The sequence below is a fragment of the Giraffa tippelskirchi genome, chromosome 3 (assembly GCF_054371585.1).
Source record: "Giraffa tippelskirchi isolate mGirTip1 chromosome 3, T2T-mGirTip1v1.2.pri, whole genome shotgun sequence".
NCBI classification, from domain to species: Eukaryota; Metazoa; Chordata; class Mammalia; order Artiodactyla; family Giraffidae; genus Giraffa; species Giraffa tippelskirchi.
Genome location: NC_137277.1, coordinates 173289078 through 173312109, shown reverse-complemented (window position 1 = coordinate 173312109; position 23032 = coordinate 173289078). Strand labels below are relative to the sequence as shown.

General features: G+C 39.3%; 1 protein-coding gene across 12 annotated transcripts in view; it reads left to right on the top strand.

Annotated features, from left to right (window-relative positions):
• SPHKAP (SPHK1 interactor, AKAP domain containing) overlaps window positions 1-23032 on the top strand; it is a 176692-nt gene that overhangs the window by 43503 nt on the left and 110157 nt on the right. For 9 of the 12 annotated variants that reach the window (XR_014080694.1, XR_014080695.1, XM_081584808.1 and 6 more), the window contains one exon: window positions 5028-5133. Coding sequence is in view for 7 of the 12 variants with exons in the window: in XM_081584806.1 (XP_081440932.1) it covers window positions 5028-5133 (106 nt within the window). In the remaining 5 variants the exon portion in view is untranslated. The remainder of the gene's footprint in view (window positions 1-5027; window positions 5134-23032) is intronic. The other 3 variants (XM_081584809.1, XM_081584813.1, XM_081584807.1) reach the window with 1 other exon arrangement.

Sequence of the window (23032 nt, the reverse complement as noted above, 5' to 3'; positions counted from 1 at the left end):
GATGTGCTTAATAAATACTGTCAACACTTGTCAAAATCAAACAAAAATGTCCCAGAGAAGTATTTACATCCTTCCCCATTAAGAGCGAGTTATAAGGCTGTGCTGTATCTTGACAGCAGTTCTTCTAATGTCAATTTATGCTCATTTTTAATAAATGCATGAGTTTCACGTTCTTGCCATCACTGTCTCATCCTGTAGCAGCAAATGTTTTGCTTCTAGAGAGAAAATATTTTTGCAAATACTCTGAAAATTCCATCTCCTTCCCAAAGGCATGGGAATAGATTGAGCTGGGTTGTAGTCACCTACTGGAAACTTACATCCATGTCACATGATTTAAAAGATGTGCCTCTCTAGATATATTTCAGATATAGGTATCGTTAAATTGATTCATAATGTGTTTTGGGAGAGCAGAAGATGCATTGAGGACATACTTTTAATTTTGTTAATGCTGTACATGCTTAGCCTTAAAACAAATGGAGCAAGCCCTGCAGGCAAGCAACACTTTCAAATCCCCTTCTTCACCTTCATTTCTGACTACGATCTCAATCTCACAATCATCTTAAAGGCAGAAAGGTTTTTATACCAGAATGTATGTGGGTCACTCAGTTCAGTTAAGTCGCTCAGTCCTGTCCGACTCTTTGCGACCCCATGGACTGCAGCACGCCAGGCCTCCCTGTCTATCACCAACTCCCAGAGCTTGCTCAAACCCATGTCCATTGAGTCGGTGATGCCATCCAACCATCTCATCCTCTGTCCTCCCCTTCTCCTCCTACCCTCAATCTTTCCCAGCATCAGGGTCTTTTCCAGTGAATCAGGTCTTCACATCAGGTGGCCAAAGTATTGGAGTTTCAGCTTCAACATCAGTCCTTCCATTGAACACCCAGGACTGATTTCCTTTAGGATGGACTGGTTGGATCTCCTTGCTGTCCAAGGGACTCTCAAGAGTCTTCTCCAATACTACAATTCAAAAGCATTAATTCAACATTCAGCTTTCTTTATAGTCCAGCTCTCACATCCATACATGACTACTGGAAAAAACATAGCTTTGACTAGACGGGCCTTTGTTGGCAGAGTAACATCTCTGCTTTTTAACATGCTGTCTAGGGTAGTCATAGTTTTTCTTCCAAGGAGCAGAAATGTCCAGTTCTAACTGTTGGTCCACTTAGAGGTCCATACCATTTCTGTCCTTCGTTGTGCCCATTTTTGTATGAAATGTTCCCTTGATATCTCTAATTTTCTTGAAGAGATCTCTAGTCTTTCCCATTCTATTGTTTCCCTCTTTCTTTGCATTGATTACTAAGGAAGGCTTTCTTATCTCTCCTTGGTATTCTTTGGAACTCTGCGTTCAAATGGGTATTCTTTCCGTTTCTCCTTTGCCTTTAGTTTCTCTTCTTTTCTCAGTTATTTGTATGTCCTCTTCAGACAACCATTTTGCCTTTTTTGCATTTATTTTTCTTGGGGATAGTCTTTATCACTGCCTCCTGTACAATGTCACAAACCTCTGTCCAAAGTTCTTCAGGCACTCTATCAGATCTAATCATGTGAATCTATTTGTTACTTCCACTGTATAATCGTGGGAAACAGTGGAAACAGTGAGAGACTTTATTTTGGGGGGCTCCAAAATCACTGCATATGGTGACTGCAGCCATGAAATTAAAAAATGCTTGCTCCTTGGAAGAAAAGCTATGACCAAACTAGACAGCATATTAAAAAGCAGAGACATTAGTTTGCCAACAAAGGTCTGTCTAGTCAAAGCTATGGTTTTTCCAGTAGTGAGAGGATATGAGAGTTGAACTATAAAGAAAGCTGAGCGCCAAAGAATTCATACTTTTGAACTGCGGTGTTGGAGAAGACTCTTGAGAGTCCCTTGGATGGCAAGGAGATCCAACCAGTCCATACTAAAGGAAATCAGTCCTGAATATTCATTGGAAGGACTGATGCTGAAGCTGGAATGTCAATACTTTGGCCACCTGATGCGAAGAACTGACTCACTGGAAAAGACCCTGATGCTGGGAAAGATTGAAGGTGGGAGGAGAAGGGGAGGACAGAGGATGAGATGGTTGGATGGCATCACCGACTCGATGGACATGAGTTTGAGCAAGCTCTGGGAGTTGGTGATAGACAGGGAGGCCTGGCGTGCTGCAGTCCATGGGGTCACAAAGTGTTGGACACAACTGAGCCGAATTGAACTGAACTGTATAATCGTAAGGAATTTAGTTTAGGTCATACCTGAATGGGGTCTAGTGGTTTTCGCTACTTTCTTCAATTTAAGTCTGAATTTGACAATAAGGAGTTCATGATCTGAGCCACAGTCAGCTCCCAGTCTTGTTTTTGCTGACTGTATAGAACTTCTCCATCTATGGCTGCAAAAAATATAATCAATCTGATTTCAGTATTGGCCATCTGGTGATCTGGGTAGACTTGGCATTTCTTAGTTCTCCTAGACTAACTCAGCAGTTAAACGTCTATGTGCAGAATAATCACTATAGTACTGTGGCTGCTCTCCCTGGTGTCTCTGATTGTAAAGAAACTGCCTGAACTGGGGGAGACCCGGCTTCAATCCCTGGGTCAGGAAGATCCCCTGGAGAATAGAATGGCTATCCACTCCAGTATTCTTGCCTGGAGAATCCCTTGGACAGAGGAGCCTGGCGGGCTACAGTCCATGGGGTCCCAAAGAGTCAGACACGGTTGAGCAATGTGGCTACTTGCAGCCATGTACAATGTGCTGTATGAGGAAACAAGGAGCTTCCATGGGTGATCTTTTACTGTAACCTAGGTTCCCTGATTTGGGACCTTCCCAACTTTCCCTAAGTTAGATGTGATCCACCTTTAGAGAGATACTGATTGCTGAAGCTCTGTTTCTACTGTGTTTTAATCAGGTTTGTGTCCATCTCATTTCTCAGCCTTCCTACTTACCACTCTCAGGATCACTAACCCTGCAATGAGATGTGGGGAATGTCCCAACACTGGACTTAAATCCTTTGGTGGCCTGTATGGAAGTGATCCTTCAGCTCACCAGAGATGCCTAAAGGACATAGCAGAAACAGGGCAGGCAGCTGTGTAGACTCTTCAGCCTGTCTCCCTGAATTCCTGCACACCGAGCTTTGACTGGCTCCTAGTAAGAATAATAACACAATTTCTTTTGAGTCATGGGCCAGGTTGTTACAGACCATAGTTACCTTGGTCAGTGATCCTGTCTTCCATGTGTAAATGATTTAGAATCTCACAACAATAACCTTTTTGGTATAGAAGTCAAACTCTCCTGTGGCCGAGAAAGCATTCAGAAGGCTTGGAGCTGAGTTTGAGAGACAATCACTTACTAACAGTAAGTAGGGTATAGGCCCTACATTGCAGGAAGCCTGTAAAAACACGGCTGAAAACTCAGACTCTCAATGATATTTTGAAAGTGAGGTCCAGAGCTAGGGACCATAGACTTCACTCCAAGCATTTCATTTATAAATGAAAAAGAGACAGACCCTGAAAAGCTGGGCAGTGTCTTGGCTAAGGTGTTAGAACCAGGATCTAGAGTCAGTTACCTTCTCCCTCTGTTTCCTGATCCCTTCCCCTCCTCCTTCCTTTTTCTTTCCTTCCTCCATCCCTTCCTTCCTTTCTTCTTTTCATCCTTCCTTTCCCAGTCTTTCCCTATTTCATAAAAAGTAGTATGGATGCTGTGTTTTCATTCTATTCTTCAAAGTGGCAGTTACTCAGAAAACAATACATAAAGTTTAAAACAAAACCGATTTTACTTGAATTATTCTATAAAATTTTTACCCGAATTTCTGATCTGTTACAGAGCACCGTGTGTGGTCATGTAAAAAAAGAATGTTATTCGTAGTAGTTAATAACAGAAATACAAATACAAATACACGCATGCAATATTTGACTTATGGCTAATTGCAATGCAGTGAAAATTGACTAATTCAGAACCTCAAGCATGAGGCTTATAGGTTATTTAGAAACACAATGTTTATTTAACGGATCTTCTGTTTGGTGCTTCTTAATCTGAAGAAAAAAATTCTATATGTTGGGTTGATAATTACATAAAGAGTCATTAGACAATATTTCAAAAAATGTGTTTTAATGAATTGTACATGTTCTATGTGGTCAACAACCACAAAATAAAATATGTAGACTTGAGATATCAGTATACTCTTTTAAAACCCAGATTTGCATATTTTCAGAAGAAAATTATTCAGCCTAATTTAAATACAAGAAGGCCTCAGAATCTTAATATTTCTCAGCTCAGCTCAGTAAATCACTCGGTCATGTCTCCCTCTTTGTGATCCCATGGACTATACAGTCCATAGAATTCTCCAGGCCAGAATACTGGAGTGGGTAACCATTCCCTTCAATACTCTAAAACTGTTTTTTAAAAATAATCCCAATTTTTATCATGTCTTGAGGCTGTATAAACAATTTCAGATCTTTTATAATATTTATACACCCCTGTATGTAGTCAAGCCCACCAAGATTTGACAGGAATAGGGGAAGAGGATATAAGTCTAGAATTTTAGAGACAAGAAAGTTAAGATACTTTCTCCAGTCACAGGGATGATAAAGAGATGACCTGTGTTTTCTAAAGTTCATGTTCTTTACATGGTACCACACTGCTTCCCAATTCAAATTGTTTTCCTCTCATTTGAAAAAATAATATGAGTATTTTTTATGTATTCATTTTGGCTGAGTAGAAATAATGTGACAATGGAAAGAATATTACTTGAGTTTTAAAACTGCTTGCTTAAGAGAATGTGTCGGTTCTGCTAGAAACCACGCAGATGTGTCCATCCACGGACCATGGAGGGCGATGGGTCACAATTTTACATTCAGAATGGAATAGGTCATACTGGTTCCACCAAATACAAAAGTGAAACCAGCAAGGAAACAAACATCAATGTCAGCAGAAGGTTTGCAGTGTCCAGCACAATCTGAAAAGATGGTTTTGCATAAAGTACATTGTGCTTCTTTCTTTCTGAATATGCAGATGACTCACTGAATGTGTTCTCTTTTGTGTTTTGGGGAACAAACAGCAGCTTGGAGTCACCCCTGATGTACGAGGTTCCGGAAACGCAGCAGGGCAGCGCCAGCGCCAGCTCGGGAAGTAGCCTGGGCGGCTCCATCACTGCGTGTAAGAAGGTAATGCTGCCTAACACCGCCCTCTGCCTAACACCGCTCTCTCTGAACTGATTGAACACTGGTTTGAGTTTTCAAGCACTTCTTCGAAAGCAGAAACAGCAGAAAAACCACACAACAAAATCACACACAGTTTGCTCATGGGGATAACCCTCTGATGACATTAAACATGTAATTCATGGAAATGATCAGAAAACTCAAGCATTTCAGAAAGGTCTGATTTAAAAATTCTAAGCCTCCAGTCATACACCACACCTCCAACCTTTTCTAGTAGCTCTTTCTAAACTTAAGCATGGATAAGGGCTTCTTGGATCTCCTTACAGAAAAATCTTCACGGGTTTGAATGACTCAACTTATTATAGTAAGCTCCTAAGTCTATATCTAAGAAAAATACATTCATGGCTGTTTTCCTTTAGCTGTTTTCTTAAAGGGAAGGGTACACTTGGTTATTTTATTAGGAACAGAATTGCACTTCCTAGAGTATAGATTTTAGAACTGATAAACAAATCTTGCTTTCAGACACTTGCAGAAAGTTGTCATTTGAACAACATAAAATTATCTAATTTAACTGTCCCATTTTTCAAGCCAACCTAACCCAATTTCAGGCCCAGAAATTTAAAGCCAAATGCTCACTTACCTATTTAATGCATTTGTCATTATTTGATGCTGAATTCCAGAGGAAAGTTTATTTCTTTTCTTGAAAACTTAGAGAAAAATCACACTGGATTATTTCATTTATTGTTTAAAAAAAAGTTCAATTGTAAAGAATGCTTATAGTTATACATTAAGACAAATTATTTTACTGATAATGTTTTATATGTATATATAATTATGATAACATGATGTACATTATATATGCATATATATTTCAATCTATTGATTACTGTTCTGAATGAATCAGCAGTATTCTGTTTGTGTGATTTTGTATAGTTTTCAAATACCAAAGGGAACAAATATCTTCAATAGAGAACACACATTGATTATAAAAAAAGTAGCATTAAACATAATCTTAAAAAAATGTTTGCATGCATATATTCTTAACTAAATATAAAAATAAATGTGCCTGATTAATTAAGGCACATGTATTACATAATCCTATTTTCTCTCCTCTTATAAAATTCTTGTAGAGGATTCAAAGCTATAAATTCTAGATTTTAATGCAGAAAACTGAGGCCCTGTAACAAACTGATTTTGAGTTGCTTATGAAAGAACTAAAGCTGCAGGTTTCAAGCCCTAAATATGGTCTATTCAACTCTGTAACTCTAAATTATAAAGTCATCACCAGATGCTATATCTTTCATAAGGCTAAATTTTTAATTTATTCTAATTTTTGAATAACTATTTCTATTGATTAGAATTTCAGTGGCATTTAAAAGAAGGATTGAAGCCAGACTGCCTGAATTTGACACCCAGTTCTATGATTACTAGTTGTGTGATTTTGAGCAAATTACCTCTTCATGCCTCAATTTGCTCATCTGAAAAAAGATATTATTACCCATTTCACAGGGTTGAGATGCAGATTCTTCAATGAGTGTATCAATAGGAAATGCTTAGAACAGTGCCTGGGATACTATATATATTGAAAAATAAAAATTACCTGTAACTAATATTAGTCTAAAGAATGGTTTTATCAACTGGTAAACGGTGCCAGAAAAATTCAATATTAGCATCACCATGCTAAGCGTTAGTACTTTATGATCTGTTATTTCAATTATGCTTATTTCCCTAGAAAATAGTCATATTCATTTTTTAAAAAATCATGTCTAGAAGCTAATGAACTAGTAATAAAGCCGTTTGGGACTGAATAGCTTCTAGAAAAAGTAAAACAAATTCATTGATCTATTCTAAATGATCTATTATATATGTGTGTGTATATATATGTATATGATTTTAAAATTTTGAATATAATTCTACTCATTCCACAATTATTTCTAGAACAACTGTTATTAGGTTGAATCATATAAAATTCACTTTTTTATCATTTATCAAAAATGATCAAATATGGGTAATTTCATACAATACAACCTAAATACATTTAAAATTTTGTTAGCTCCTGAGGAAAGATAGGGCCTTCCCTGGTGGCTCATATGGTAAAGAATCTGCCTGCAATCCAGGAGACCTGGGTTCAGTCCCTGGGTTGAGAAGATCCCCTGGAGAAGGGAATGGCAACCCACTCCAGTATTCTTTCCTGGAGAGTTCCATGGACAGATTATCCTGCCGGGCTACAGTACATGGGGTTGCAAAGAGTGGGACAGGACGAAGTGACTAACATACACACACACACACATGCACACACACACGCACGCATGCATGGAAAGATACAAGGATAGATCACAAATGGCCCCCACTCTAAAAGAATTTACAGTCTGGATTGGGAGATTGTACTGGTTTCTGATGTGAAAAGTCAAGCAATAAATAATAAGTTAAATAATATAACTCTACAGTGACGTATCAAGATAGTATAAATTAGGTGACAAATGAGCATTATGGGTATTTATAGCTGAGAACACAGAGAGACCCTGGATTTGTAATAGACAACAACCTTCAAAAAGAGAAGTGGATGTTAATTTAGACTTTGAAGTGTGATGAAGATTTGAATAAGTGAAGATTTGAATAATTTAGGAAGGAGAAGCCAAATTAATGTAGGAGAAGCCAATACTTTAGTGTATGGCAATATTTTTCTAATATTCATGGTACATTCCTTTCATTCTTAAGCTTACGTAAACATTGCATTTTAAGACAGTTCAATAACCTTACATGCCATAGGTTATACACCATGTGGACTCTAATTGTTTTTCTTGCCTTCCAAAAAGTAGCTCACCAGTCTTTCTTCTTCTTTGTATCAAGACCATGGCCCCACAATAAAAAGCATGAATTTTTTTTTGAAACTAAATTCCTTTATTTTATTTTTATATGTTACTGCAAGTTGATTTAAGTGATCATGAGTATTTTTTTCATTGCATTAATCACAGGTCACGGGATTGGGGAAGTAAGGATCTGTATGTTCACAATTGCACATATAATATATGTTCTGTACAATAATTACAAAAAGAGTAAGGATAGTTCTGTCTTAGAAACAGCAAGACTGTCCAGCTAAATCTCTACTCTTCACAATGAATCAGGCTTCAGTAAGAGTAAAATGGATAATTGAAATCTACTGGTAATTCCTCAAACTCATTCTATGTAATAGCTTCATCTTTTTCTCCATAAAACCTTCTTATCAGAACTGACATATTGTTAAATTAACCAGTAGAAGAAATAAAGCAAGGGTCCAAAAGATAATGCATTATTGGATGATCAGCCTCTGAAAAATTGCAAATTGACCAAATGTATTTCATATGCTGAATGCTTGACAGTGAATCTCTAAGATTTTTGGAATCCTATCCAGGTTCAGTTGCTTTAGTTTCTTATTGTTAAGGATATATGTCACTGGACGCCATAGCTGTGAAAAAGCCATACCAATACCATTAGGAAAAAGAATGTAGTGGTCTTATTTGAAGGACTTAATAACTCCTTAATATATGTGTTTATTTGAGAGGGACTGTCTTTCCCCAGAGCTAAGATTACCATATCGTGAAATCACAGCTAATATATACTATCCTGGCATTTTGTTGATAGAATCCTCTTTTGCTCTCAAAAATTCCCAGGTATGCACAGTGTTGTATGAGTATCCCAGCTCTAGCTGCAGAATTATTCTTTCTCTTCTTTCTCCCCTTCCTCTAAGTGCTATGAAAGTTATCAGATAAACTCACACTGCGGTGTTAGCAACTACACATCTTAATGTTGTTGTAACAAATAAAATCTGTTTTTACTTAACTACTGCTACTGCTGAACTACTATGATTATCACCTCCCTCAACTGACATTGGCAACTGAACCTGTAGAGCCTGGACATGATTTCAGAATTCTATTCCTTACAAAGCATCAATCCATCCAAGTTGTGATTTAAGCTAACTTTGATGTCACTCTAATTTAATGAGCACCAAGACCCATCTAATTCTGCTTCACTGACTGTGCTAAAGCCTTTGACTGTGTGGATCACAACAGACTGTGGAAAATTTTTAAAGAGATGGGAATACTAGACCATCTTTCCTGCTTCCTGAGAAATTTGTGTGCGGGTCAAGAAGCAACAGTTAGAACTGAACATGGAACAACAGACTGGTTCCAAATTGGGAAAGGAATACATCAAGGCTGTATATTGTCACCCTGCTTATTTAACTTACGTGCAGAGTATACATCATGCAAAATCCTGGGCTGGATGAAGCAAAAAGCTGGAATCAAGACCACCGGGAGAAATTTCAACAATGTCAGATATATAGATGATACCATTCTACTGGCAGAAAGCGAAGAGGAACTAAAGAGCCTCTTGATGAAGGTCAAAGATAAGAGTGAAAAATCTGGCTTAAAGCTTAACATTCAAAAAACGAAGATCATGGCTTCTGGTCCCATTACTTCATGGCAAATAGATGGGGAAACAATGGAAACAGTGACAGACTTTATTTTTTTTGGTCTCCAAAATCACTGCAGATGGTGACTGCAGCCATGAAATTAAAAGACCCTTGCTCCTTGGAAGAAAAGCTATGACAAACCTAGACAGTGTATTAAAAAGCAGAGACATTACCTTGCCCACAAAGGTCCATCTAGTCAAAACTACGGTTTTTCTAGTAGTCATGTATGGATGTGAGAGTTGAACTATAAGGAAAGCTGAGCACCGAAGAATTGATGCTTTTGAACTGTGTTGTTGGAAATGACTCTTGAGAGTCCTTTGGACTGTAAGGAGAGCAAACCAATCAATCCTAAAGGAAATCAATCCTGACTCTTCATTAGAAGAACTGATGCTGAAGTTGAAGCTCCAATACTTTGGCCACCTGATGTGAAGAGCCTACTCATTAGAAAAGACCCTGAAGTGGGGAAACATTGAAGACAGGAGGAGAAGGGGACAATAGAAGGATGAGATGGTTGGATGGCATCACCGACTCAATGAACATGAGTTTGAGCAAGCTCCAGGAGATGATGAAGGACAGGGAAGCCTGGCGTGCTGCAATCCATTGGGTCGGAAAGAGTCAGACATGACGGAGTGACTTAACAACCACCAGACCCAGGGGAAGCTTTAATGTATGCAGTGTTGTTGTTGTTCAGTTGCTAAGTGTGTCCAACTCTTTGTGATCCCATGGACTGCAGCACATCAGGCTTCCTTGCCCTTCACTGTTTCTGGAAGTTTGCTCAGACTCATGTCTATTGAGTTGGTGATGGTATCCAACCATCTCATCCTCTGTTGCCCTCTTCTCCTGCCCTCAATCTTTCCCAGCATCAGGGTCTTTTCCAATGAGTCAGCTCTTCCCATCCGATGGCCGAAGTATTGCAGCTTCAACTTCAGCATCAGTTCTTCTAATGGATATTCAAGGTTGATTTCCTTTAGGATTGGCATGCAATATAATGCATTTAAATGATGAAATTCTAAATACTGTCTGGGGGAAAAAATGAGAGAAAGAAAGAAAGCTACTGGTGAAGAGGGGACACTGGAGCCCTCCATGGTGTCTCTTAAAATTGTTTTTCACCTGGACATTCCCTGATGTTTCCTTCCCTCATAGGATAATTCCTCCTTACAAGACAAATACAACCACCTTTGTTAAACTGAATCATATGGATTTCCCTTTAAATAAACTAAGTTATTATAAATGTTATCCTTTTTATCTATTAAACACTAAGTGAAATGTCCTTAATATTCTCTTTATAATAAATCAAAATCTGTTGTCTAAAGGGAGGCAGTAAAGTGCTGTGTAACAAAGCTGAACTTGGAATCCAAAGTCCTGAGTTAAATTTCAGGTTTCTGCTTTTGCTCTATGATCTTAGACCAGTGATGTAACTTCTCTGACTCAGATGTCTTAAGGGTTGGGAAGCCTTATAAAAAATGTCATACCAACCCTTAAGACCTCTGAGTCAGAGAAGTTATATCACGAGTCTAAGAGTTTGGGCTTCCCTTGTAGCTCAGCTGGTAAGGAATCCGCCTGCAATGTGGGAGACCTGAGTTCCATCCCTGGGTTGGGAAGATCCCCTGGAGAAGGGAAAGGCTACCCACTCCAGTATTCTAGCCTGGAGAGTTCCATGGACTGTATAGTCCATGGCGTTGCAAAGAGTCGGGTATGACTGAGCGACATCCACTTCCACTTCAATTTCCCTGGTTGCTCAGTGGTAAAGAGTCTGCATGCCAGTGCAGGAGACAAGGGTCTGATTCCTGGGTTGAGTAGATCCCTTGGAGGTAGGAAATGGCAACTCACTCCAGTATTCTTGCCTGGGAAATCCCATGGACAGAGGATCCTGACAGGCTACATATAGTTCATGGGGTTGCAAAGAGTTGGACACGACTTAGTGACTAAACAACAACAACATGACATTTATATGCCAAAAGCTTTGTGTAAGTCTTCAGTACATAGTTCATGCTTAACAAAAATTAATTTATTTTTTAGCCAAAAAGTAAATAATCTTTTGTTGTTGTTTAGTTGCTAAGTCATGTCTGACTCATTTTGGACCCCATGGACTGTAGCCCCCCAGGCTTCACTTTCCATGGGATTTTCCAGGCAAAAATACTGGTGTGTGTTGCCATTTCTTCGGGGGATGTTCCTTACTCAGGGATCGAACCCACATCTCCTGCATTAGCAGGTGGATTCTTTACCATTAAGCCACCAAAGGAGCCCATGGGGTAAAATTTATTTAAGTAGAATTGACAAACTAATCTGGATGGACCATGCAGTGTGCCTTCATTGTGTTGATTATCTGTTGGACTCTTCTCTAGTTTGAAAGCATTATGAAAGCGAAGTGAAAGTGCTAGTCACTCAGTCGTGTCTGACTCTTTATAACCCCATGGACTGTAGCCCGCCAGGCTCCTTTGTCCATGGAATTCTCCAGGCAAGAATACTGGAGTGGGTAGCCATTCCTTTCTCCAGGGGATCTTCCTGTTCCAGGCATCAAACTAGAGTCTCCTGCATTGCAGGCAGATTCTTTATCATCTGAGCCACCAGGGAAGCCCCTTGAAAGCATTATAGTCAATGTCGTATGTCCACAATAGCAGGACATTTTCGGTTCATGCTTTACATCCCAGACTGAAGATTTGCTACTCAGGATATAGTGGAACCAAATGTATGAAAAGAATTTTGGAGAAAAATAAACACCTCAGAGATCCTTCTCTTTTTATGTCATGTTAATTAAATTCACCCTAGAGTTGGACTTATCAAAAGCATCAGACTGAAAACACTTCAGGTTCCCAGAGGCAAGATTTGATCTTAATATGACATCTGATCATCTCTTTGAAGCTTCAAAAGCATGCTTTGGCTCGACTGACCTCTTTTAAACTGACTGAAATTTGCTGTCAACAGTGACACAGATACAACTGAGGAAGAACAGAGTGGAGGCCCCTTGATGTTTTACCCTGCTCTGTAATATGCATTTCATCTAAGCCCGTATCTTTTTGATGACATGTAATTAACAAAAGCAATTCAATTAATACGTTCATGCACGAGCATACAAATTGAAAGGCTTTTTCAGAATCCTATCCTTATCTCTAAAGATGTTTTTATTAATCAGAATTGCATTGCTCTTGGCCAAAAGCCCCAGTAGTAACTCCAGGAAGTACATGATGGAAAATAGCTATAATAGTCTGTATTTGTAGAAGCTGTTTCCTTAAAGGAAGGAAGGAAGGGCTTTTAAAATATATATAACTAAGTAAGTAAAATTTAAAACAAGACCAGAATAACTGGGCCATAATCACCTTTCTGTTGAAGGCTTTCCCTCTGGGATGTAACCCACTCACAGATCTATAAACACTCTTATGATCAAGCAACCTGTTAGTGATGTTCAGGTGCAGCTTCTGATACCAGAGAATGGCCTCTTCAAATTTTGTCAAACAGCGAGGTGTCTTGTTTTATTGCTCTTCTACTTGAGAGTCCCTTGGACTACAAGGAGATCCAACCAGTCCATCCTAAAGGAGATCAGTCCTGGGTGTTCATTGAAAGGACTGATGTTGAAGCTGAAATCCCAATACTTTGGCCACCTGATGCGAAGAGTTGACTCATTGGAAAAGACCCTGATACTGGGAAGGATTGGGGGCAGGAGGAGAAGGGGACGACAGAGGATGAGATGGCTGGATGGCATCACCGACTCGATGGACATGAGTTTGGGTAAACTCCGGGAGTTGGTGATGGACAGGGAGGCCTGGCGTGCTGTGATTCATGGGGTCGCAAAGAGTCAGACACGACTGAGCGACTGAACTGACAGAAATAATCAGAGGCATTGAAGAAACAGGGATATTTTTAAGAAAAGAAATAGACAGCTGTCTTCCTAAAAGTGGTATTTGAAGATGATTAGTATAGTAGTTCTAAAGGCAGTTCCTTAGAGAAAAATGAGAGTGGAATCTGGGATGCCAGAAGAAGCGTAGCTTATATGGACGGGAAAACAGGGGGAAAGAGAGGCAGGCCCTGTATACAGAAAGTGTGAGGAAGGGAAAGCAAGCTCTGGGATGAGACACATGAGGAAGTCAAGGTCGATAGGGTTCCACTACTTTGAGAGTTGAACAGAACCACGAACTCTATTTCAGCCAAGACATCCATGAGTGGTGAGTCATTGGGGTCATTGGGAAGAGGAGCTAGGAGACAAGGTATTGGGTTCACAGGTTCAGATTTAGCCCAGTTGCATCTGAAGAGCCAGCCACAAAATGACCCCCAGAGGGCTGGGGGTCATTTCACTAACTGCCTAAGGAAACATCTACCTGTCCTGAGCCACACTAACATCTAGAAGGCTTCAAGGTTGCTCTGAGGCCAGAACACAGATAATGAGGACTCTGGTGGGGACTCATTTCCTCTGCCTTCAGCAAAAGCAAATTGAAATGATAAACATCTTCTCTTGCCTTTAAAGCAGCCTGGTCTACTCCGAACTAGAGAGGTGTGCTACATGATGAGTTTATTCTTTGACAAATGTTGGTTCAGTAATCTTAGGTGGGAAACTATTTAAAACTATCAATTATGGTTCACTTTGCAATCTGAATGTGATTCACCTTCTTATTCCAAACGTCAGGACTTCTATTCAGGATTCCACACCACCTCTCCTTCCTGCCAACAACTGCTATATAGAGTGTGTGAGACTCCAATATGCTAGTTTTTTTTTTCTATTCTCAACAGTTCAATTCCTTGAGCATCCTCTCTGCTATGTGTGAAGAACTCCTAGAAGGATCTGCAGTGCCTTTTCTTTCTTTTTTTTTAACCAAAAAAGTAGGGCTCTGAAAACTCAAAATAGCCTAGAACATTTTGTGGAATGGAAGGTGACATTGCACTGTTGAAACTAGGCAAGTGATCTTTTTTTTTTCTTGAATTATTTTAATTACCCCAAACCTTTACATTAGCTATTCAAAAATCGCTATCCAAAAATGGAAGGGGTCTATTTTTTTTAAATATCTAATATGCTTTCAGAACTCTCTTTTTTTCCCTTCAGGCATTTAAAATATCTTGCCATCCCTGCTCCCTATCACTAGCCTTTTGCTTTTTCTCACTTTCCCTTTCGTCCTCCATCTAAGCATCCCTCTCGACTTTATAGCTTGGAGTAAACACTCTGTTCCCCACCAGCCCTAAGAGGATTCACTTTCCCTGTATCCTGCCAGGCTTGCCTTTCTGGTAAAAGTGCTCACTTTTCAGTCCTGCCAGTGGCAGAGTGGGAAGAAAGAATGTGACTCGGATAAACTTGAACAGTCATCCTTAAGGGCCTTCTGGTTCATGAATCCGAGACGGAGTCTCTGCTGTGTGTGCCTGCATTTACTAGGCTTTTCTCTGTGTCTAGAGAAGGAGACCCATCTTGAAAGACCCAGATGAGGGCTCTTCCTCTCAAGGATGAAGAGCATCCAAGAAGCAGGTGTGTCCCTTAGCAAAGTATGTGTCCCTCTGCTTACACCTTAGAAGGTAGTTGTTCCCAGCAGCATCTTGCAAAGAAGAGAAGAGTCAAGATGAGAATTGCCACTTTCTTATAATTGCCAAAGGCCAAACACATATACCAATACTCAGTGCTGCATGGCCAAACCTGCTGTCCCTTTGCTGAGTACCAAATCTACACCAGGTGCACTTTGCACAAAAATCATCCAAAGTCAGTGGCAGGCCTGGATTATGGGATTCCCTGGTGGCTCAGATGGTAAAGAATCCGCCTGCAATGAGGGAGACCTGGATTCGATCCCTGGCTTGGGAAAATCCCCTGGAGGAGGGCAACCCCCTCCAGTATTCTTGCCTGGAAAATCCCCAGGGACAGAGGAGCCTGGCGGGCTACTGTCCATGGGGTTGCAAACAGTCAGACATGACTGGAGCTACTCAGCATGCAGCGCACACAGATGTACATTATAGATTTTCCTACACGTGTTTTTTTTTCCCTGTATTTTGCTTCTCCTAACGTGAAAAATCCTATTTCCATCACAGGTCATATCAACATGACAGCATTATATGGCACCTAAATAGAAACTAAATAGCAGTTAATCGGCTATCTTCCTTTTATGTCTAATTTGATGCTATTTAAATCAGACCATTCATAAATTATGCTATAATTGCCTTTACTGAGTATAGCTGTTTCTGTAACTGTTGCATTTTATGCTTGAGACTCAAACTTGGTTATCATTTTCATGTGGAAAAAGCTCTGATCAGGTTTCAGAGCATTCTTCAGCCAGCTGACATCTGTGTGGTGTGGAGAAGTAAACAAGCATGGCTTGATACCTCTAAATTGTCCTCTGTGCTCCTATACCATTCTTATGATTGCATTGAAATACAATGTAACTTCCAGGATACAAGTAATTGTGTGGCGCAGAAAAACAGGAAGCTATTTGAAACTGCCTACCTAGTTCATTTCTTGACGCATTAAGCTACACTCTGGGCCAAGATATTGTGCAAAATCTCCAGATTACATCAGTTCAGTTCAGTCGCTCAGTCGTGTCCGACTCTTTGCAACCCCATGAATCGAAGCACGCCAGGCCTCCCTGTCCATCACCAACTCCTGGAGTTTACCCAAACTCTTGTCCATTGAGTCGGTGATGCCATCCAGCCATCCCATCCTCTGTCGTCCCCTTCTCCTCCTGTCCCCAATCCTTCCCAGCATCAGGGTCTTTTCAAATGAGTCAACTGTTTGCATGAGGTGGCCAAAGTATTGGAGTTTCAGCTTCAACATCAGTCCTTCCAGTGAACACCCAGGGCTGATCTTTAGGATGGACTGGTTGGATCTCCTTGCAGTCCAAGGGACTCTCAAGAGTCTTCTCCAACACCACAGTTCAAAAGCATCAATTCTTCAGCGCTCAGCTTTCTTCACAGTCCAACTTTCACATCCATACATGACTACTGGAAAAACCATAGCCCTGACTAGACAGACTTTTGTTGACAAAGTAATGTCTCTGCTTTTTAATGTGCTGTCTAGGTTGGTCATAACTTTCCTTCCAAGAAGTAAGCGTCTTTTAATTTCATAGATGGGAACATTAACTTCAAAGGAGAGAGCCCTCTTGTTCATGAAACATTTCCATTTTATACTCAGAGAGATACTTGCATGTGTGACATTTGTTGAAAGTACTTATAAATCAGTATGTTGCTGTTGTTGCTTAGTGGTTAAGCCATGTCCCACTCTTTTGCAACCCCATGGCCTGTAGCCCACCAGGCTCCTCTGTCCATAGGATTTCCCAGGCAAGAATATTGGAGTGGGTTGCCATTTCCTTCTCCAGGGGATCTTTCTGACCCAGAAGTCAAACCTACGTCTCCTACACTAGCAGGCAGATTCTTTACCACTGAGCCACCAGAGAAGACCGGTGTAAATCAGTATATTTCATGTTTACCAGAGGCAAGCTTAGTTAGACCAGGTACATATTGCTAAAAGCATCCCATAGATAAGGACTCTCCTGCTATAAAAGTGCAGTTTATCTGGAGGTTAGTATGTTTATAATGAAATATGAGAATGTCACCTTCTTTATTCTCTGGGAGTATTCCCTCCCACTCTGCTCCATAGTCAAGAAAGAACTGCAGATCCACTGCCAACCATTTCCTTCCCAAACTTCCAAACCAACAATGCATTTGATCTGGTGCTATGAGGTTCTTTCTTTCTTCTTAACAATGGAGAATTGCTAGTTCCAAGGTCTTAACAGAACTCCATTATTTTCCAATACTTTTGCAACAATCAGTTATAAGATTGCTACTTTGTGCTAGGTGTCAACCTTGTCATGAAAGAATGTTTCACATCCAACCAACATGATTATTCATACTTTGAAAACAGTTTCCCCTTTTTGTCAAAGGAAGCTAAATACACAAAATGACAGGCAGTCGGCAGAAGAATCATCATTAAAAGGAAAATGCTATCTTACTATTTCATTCAACCTTCTGAGAAACTGAGACTAAACCACTGAGTATTCTGTGTTGCTTTTTTCCTCCACACAATCATTTTATTTCCAGTTTGTTTCTTTGTCTTTTCTTAGGAATACAGTGTGCTTTCTAAAGCCTAAGAGTTTCCCTGTGAGGTAATGAAAAAATATTATCCCAGAGTGCAAAATAAAAGATTACAGAGCTCTCAGAAAGTTCCCTAAGGCACAGATTAAATCAACATAAAATTAACTGTGTAAAGTGACACAGAAATCTTCTGACTTCTAGTTCAGTGTATCTGCTGGAGGTAGGCTTTTAAGCTATTATAAAAATTTAAGCAAACAATTAAGCATTACTTGAGCCAGTGACTAAACATCTAAAAATTATAATTAAACATTTATTAAATTAAAACTTAGAGTACTTCATGACATTAAAGAATATCTGTTTCCCTTAGCCATGGGTTTCTTTTCAGTGGAAGATAAAATGCCCTATCTCATCCCTTCCCCAGCCATTCACACTGCACCAACCATGATGGACTCTATGCTGCTCTTCAACATCAACAAATGCATTTCTGCTTTGAGTCTCTGTTTTTACTGGTGATCTCTGCTGAAATGCTCTTCCTTCAGCTGGGTGTGTGGCTGGCACTTCATTTCTTTCAGATCTCTGCTCAATGCCACCCTCACAGAGCCCAGAAAATACTTTTGCAAACAGCATCCCTTACGTTTTCATTTCTTTGTCTGGATTTATCATCACAGTAGTCACAGTAGTCTTCACAGAACATATATAAATATGGAAAATTTATTTGATTGTGGTGTATCCTCCCTTGGCTGAATGAGAACAAAACTCTCTGCTTTGTCGTCATTTTTGTTTTGCCCACCCCTGATTGCCCAGTAAATAAGCAACATTTTCTAAAAACAGTAGCTGCTCAACAAGCAGCCATGGAATGAATGAATGAGGGAATGAAAACAGCATGGGTGGCTTGTCCTTCTCTTGGAAATGACGTTCCAAAGTTAGGATCAAATGTAGTCTATGTAATGCTTTATGGTTGATGAATATGGTTTGCACCAATATAGAATCTAAATCAAAATTTTAAATTTAAAAAAAGGAGAAAAATCTTCTAAAAATAAAAGGAAGGTAAGCCACGATGAAATACCATGGTGAACCAAGTAGAATGGCTAAAACTTGAAAACAAATACCAACAATACCAGGTACTGACAAGGATGCAGAGCAACTTGACCTCTGATGATGGGAATGAAAATGGCAAATTCACTTCAGAAGACAGTTCATCAGTTTCTTACTGAGTTACGTCACTACCTAGTAATCTCATTCTCAAGCAAAACAAAACTTAAATTCAGACAAAAACCTGTAAGCATATATTTATAGCAGCTTCATTCATATTTGGGCTTCCCTGGTAGCTTACCCCCAAATAGAAACTACTCAAATATTCTTAAACTGGTAAATGGATATTTTTGAAAACATGCATACATCCAAAAAATGGAATACTGCTGGCAATAAAAGAAAATCAATACACACACCTATTTAGATAAATCTTAAACACATTACACTCAGTGAAAAAAAAAAGGTCACAGAAAGGCAACAAACTACATTATTCCACACTTAAAACATTTTAGAAAAGGCAAATTTTAGAAACAGATATCAAATCAGACTGCCAGAGTTTGGGACTTGGGAGGCATTTCAGCTAAAAGGAGCAGACGTGAATTTTGCGGGTGATGAAGCTGAACAGTTGTTCTACATTTTTATTGAGATGGTGGTTACATAACTATGTGTTTTTTTCAAAACTCACAGAACTTTACACAAAAAGGTGCATTTTATAAGAATGTGTTGTCTCTAGGAATAAAATGTTATCCACAGTAGAGATGCCACTGTTTATTGCAGAGCAAATATGTAATAGCATTTAGTGAGTAGCTGCCTTCATTATTCCCTAACATCATTTTCATCAACTTATTGGCATCTTTTTTTTTTTTTGATTCACCATGCAGCATGTGGGATCCTAGTCCCTGACCAGGGATCAAACCCTCACCCCCTACATTGGAAGGTGGAGTCTTAACCACTGGACCGCCAGGGATGTCCCAACTCTCGGCATCTCACTATGCAAATCTAATTGGCCTGCTCACAGTACAATCTCTTTGTGTAAGGAAAATTTAATTGAGTTTCCTAGAAAAAGGCTAGAACTGCAGTAGGGGTCTGGAGAGTCTTTGGGGAATACTCAGGACTCTTCTAATGGGCTTGTCTGGCTTCCTTTATCTTATTGCTCCTCTTTATTTTTCTTTGCTTCTCTCCAGCACACATCCATGGAAACTGTGTACTATATTTGAAAGGATGATTTTTCTTTAAACAGTGTTTCCAAATCTTTTCCACATTATGGTACATATTTTTAAAATATTTGTTGGAACTCCAGTAAGCAGATGGTCAAGGGTGCTTGCCCTAGAATGGCCAACCAGGGGCTGTCCCCCCTCCAGACAGCTGAGTGCATTGATGTCTCAAAGTCCCAGCACTTCTCAGCTTCTCTGAGTCCACTTGTTTGGGGGTGGGGGAGAATAAATCTGCTGCTGAAGACGAATGAGCTCATTGCTCTGATGATGTTATTCAATTAATGTGAAGCACAATTCCATCATTAATTGTGATACCTGTCGCTGCTATTGTTGTTTAGTCACTTAGTCCTGTCCTAATCTCTTGCAACACCGTGACTGTAGCCCACCAGGCTCCTCTGTCCATGGGATTTCTCAGGCAAGAATACTGGAATGAGTTACTATTTCCTTCTCCAGGGGATCTTCTCAACCCAGGGACTGAACCTGTGTCTCCTGCATTGGCAGGCAGGTTCTTTCCCACCTAAGAAGGTTCTGAGCTGAGTTCTGGGAAGCCCCAATCATGATACATATATTAGGCAAATACAGCATTTTGTGTGTGAAATTTTCTCTTGTAAGAGCATTTATGCTGCTTTACATCATGATACTTACAATTATCAGAAAACAAAATTTGACAGCATTTGATAGTATAGAGCTAGAAATATGACTAAACTTAAATTGCTGTCTTCTCCAATTTAGTTACTTTTATTAATTTTAAAGCATTGCTCAGTAATATTTAGAGCTGTGTTCAGGTTACCAAGAATCCATCCATGTTCAAGTGCATGGATTCTATATCAATACTAAACTCCTACAACCTGGTTTTCTGTATAAAAAAGAAAAATCACTGTACAGGAAAGCAGAATGATCTTTATTCATTGTTTAGGACACAACGAAATTTTAAGAGAAAATGTGTCATTATTATTTCAAACTTGTGAATGCACAGCATGTTTGTTATTAGCTCTTCATCTGAAATAATTGAACTTGCAGCTAAAAATAGCAAATAAATAAACGAGCCATGGAAAGCATGGTAAGATTTTCTTTTTCCCTACCCCCATCAGAAAGTGACTCTCTCTGCAGGGAGATCATATTCATAAAGCTTTAAAATCATTACATTCTCGAGCACATATTCTTCTTTCAAGCATTCTTCTTTTTTTTCTAATGATTTGTCTAAACCATTATACCAAAAGCTTTTCACAGGTCAGAATTGCTTAACATATGATGATAAATGGTTTATTGATGCCTGCATTTTTATTCTCTTTGCTTATTTGCTTATTAATATATTTGGGAATCAGAAGAGCAGAAGGAATGAAAGGAGAAGAGAGGCAGAGAATTACTGTTGTTCCAGAGACCGGCTCTTCAAATCACATGATTTGATTGTGTACAAAGGACAAACTGAGTCTGGGAGCTGGTGGATAACCTGACCACACAGACAGTAGGGCCAGGTCTAGAGCTCAAACCTTCTGACCACCCAGAACAGGTCCCTGAGGGAGAGATGGATAAATGCATAGACATATATTTGGTAGAACTGGGAGATGAGAAATTATGTAACTTTACTACCTTGCTGTGGAGCAAGGAGCAATCTGTTATGGGGGCTTTGGGACTAGAAAGACCGGTTCACAGAGTGAAGAAAAAGTATAAATCCCTTGAAGTCTGGACAAAGAGAATAATAATTTTTGTAAGAGCTTCTGTTTATTGATGCTTTTGAACTGTGGTGTTGGAGAAGACTCTTGAGAGTCCCTTGGTCAGCAAGGAGATCCAGTCAGTCCATCCTAAAGGAAATCAGTCCTGAATATTCATTGGAAGGACTGCTGCTGAAGCTGAAACTCCAAAACTCCTGGAGTTGGTGATGGACAGGGAGGTCTGGCGTGCTGCAGTCCATGGGCTTGCAAAGAGTCGGATACGACTGAGCGACTGACCTGAACTGAACTGATGTTTATTGAGCACTTGCTACATACCAAGCACTATTTTAAGCACATGTCACATATTAGCCCTTAAATTCTACTTCATAAGTCTAGATGTTTAATTCAGATAATAACTAAATAGGACCTTAGCCCAGAGATTTCTCAATTAAATGTAGTATTTCTTAGTCAATAATTAAAGAATATACAGTATTAAATAATTAATAATCTCTGCTGCTGCTGCTAAGTCACTTCAGTCGTGTCGGACTCTGTGCGACCCCATAGATGGCAGCCCGCCAGGCACCGCCATCCCTGGGATTCTCCAGGCAAGAACACTGGAGTGGGTTGCCATTTCTTTCTCCTTAATAATCTCTAATATCTCTAAATAAATAGTGAAATTTATTTTAATTATTTATAAAATCAAGTAAGCTATTTTTAAATTATGATGAATAAAATTCACACTTTAAAGTTACACAGGGAATGATTATTCTCACAAGAGACATTCTTTTCAAAATATTTGCTCTCAAGCAATTGAAAGATTTAGGTTGCATTTTAGTTATTTTTTAAATGCATGATATATTTTATTTTTCAGAGCAGTTTTAGGGTCACAGCAACACGTGAAACTGAACTTACACTTTTTAGGTCAGAAAATTTGCTAAAGAAAATTTGTCTTCACACATCTGAAATGTTTTCAATGTACTAATTTCAAACAAAGACATCCAGTTTTCTATTTTCCTCTGTAGTTCGTACCAAACAGTAACAATGAGAACCGTGTATTGAGAGGATGACGTACCATCTTGCACACTGCCGTGTTTGACACACGTCATCTCATGAATACCCCAGGGATCCCACCTCCAAGTGGGTATTTACTGTCTCTGTTCACAGGTGTAGAAACTGAGACAGAATTTAAATCAGCCATCCAAGGTCTTCTTGCTACCAATGACCAGGATAAGATTTCAACACAGATCACTAATGTCCATTTTCTTAAATTCTATTCTATGCTGGAAGTAAAAGTGAATGGCAATGGAAGAAGTGGACTGAGAATCTTTTTCTGCTTCAAATAAAGTTAATCTAGATCAATGGTTCTCAATTTTAATGTTTCTGAAATCCAAACTCCTTTGCACTCCAAAAATGTTGGGGACCTTGTGAAAATTTTGCTTATATGGGTTGCTATTGGTATATTCCATATTATAAATTAAACCTAAGAAAATTCTGCATGTAAGCAATATCATATCATATTTGTCTTTGATTCACTTGCAGAATCTAAGAAAAATGATACAAATAAA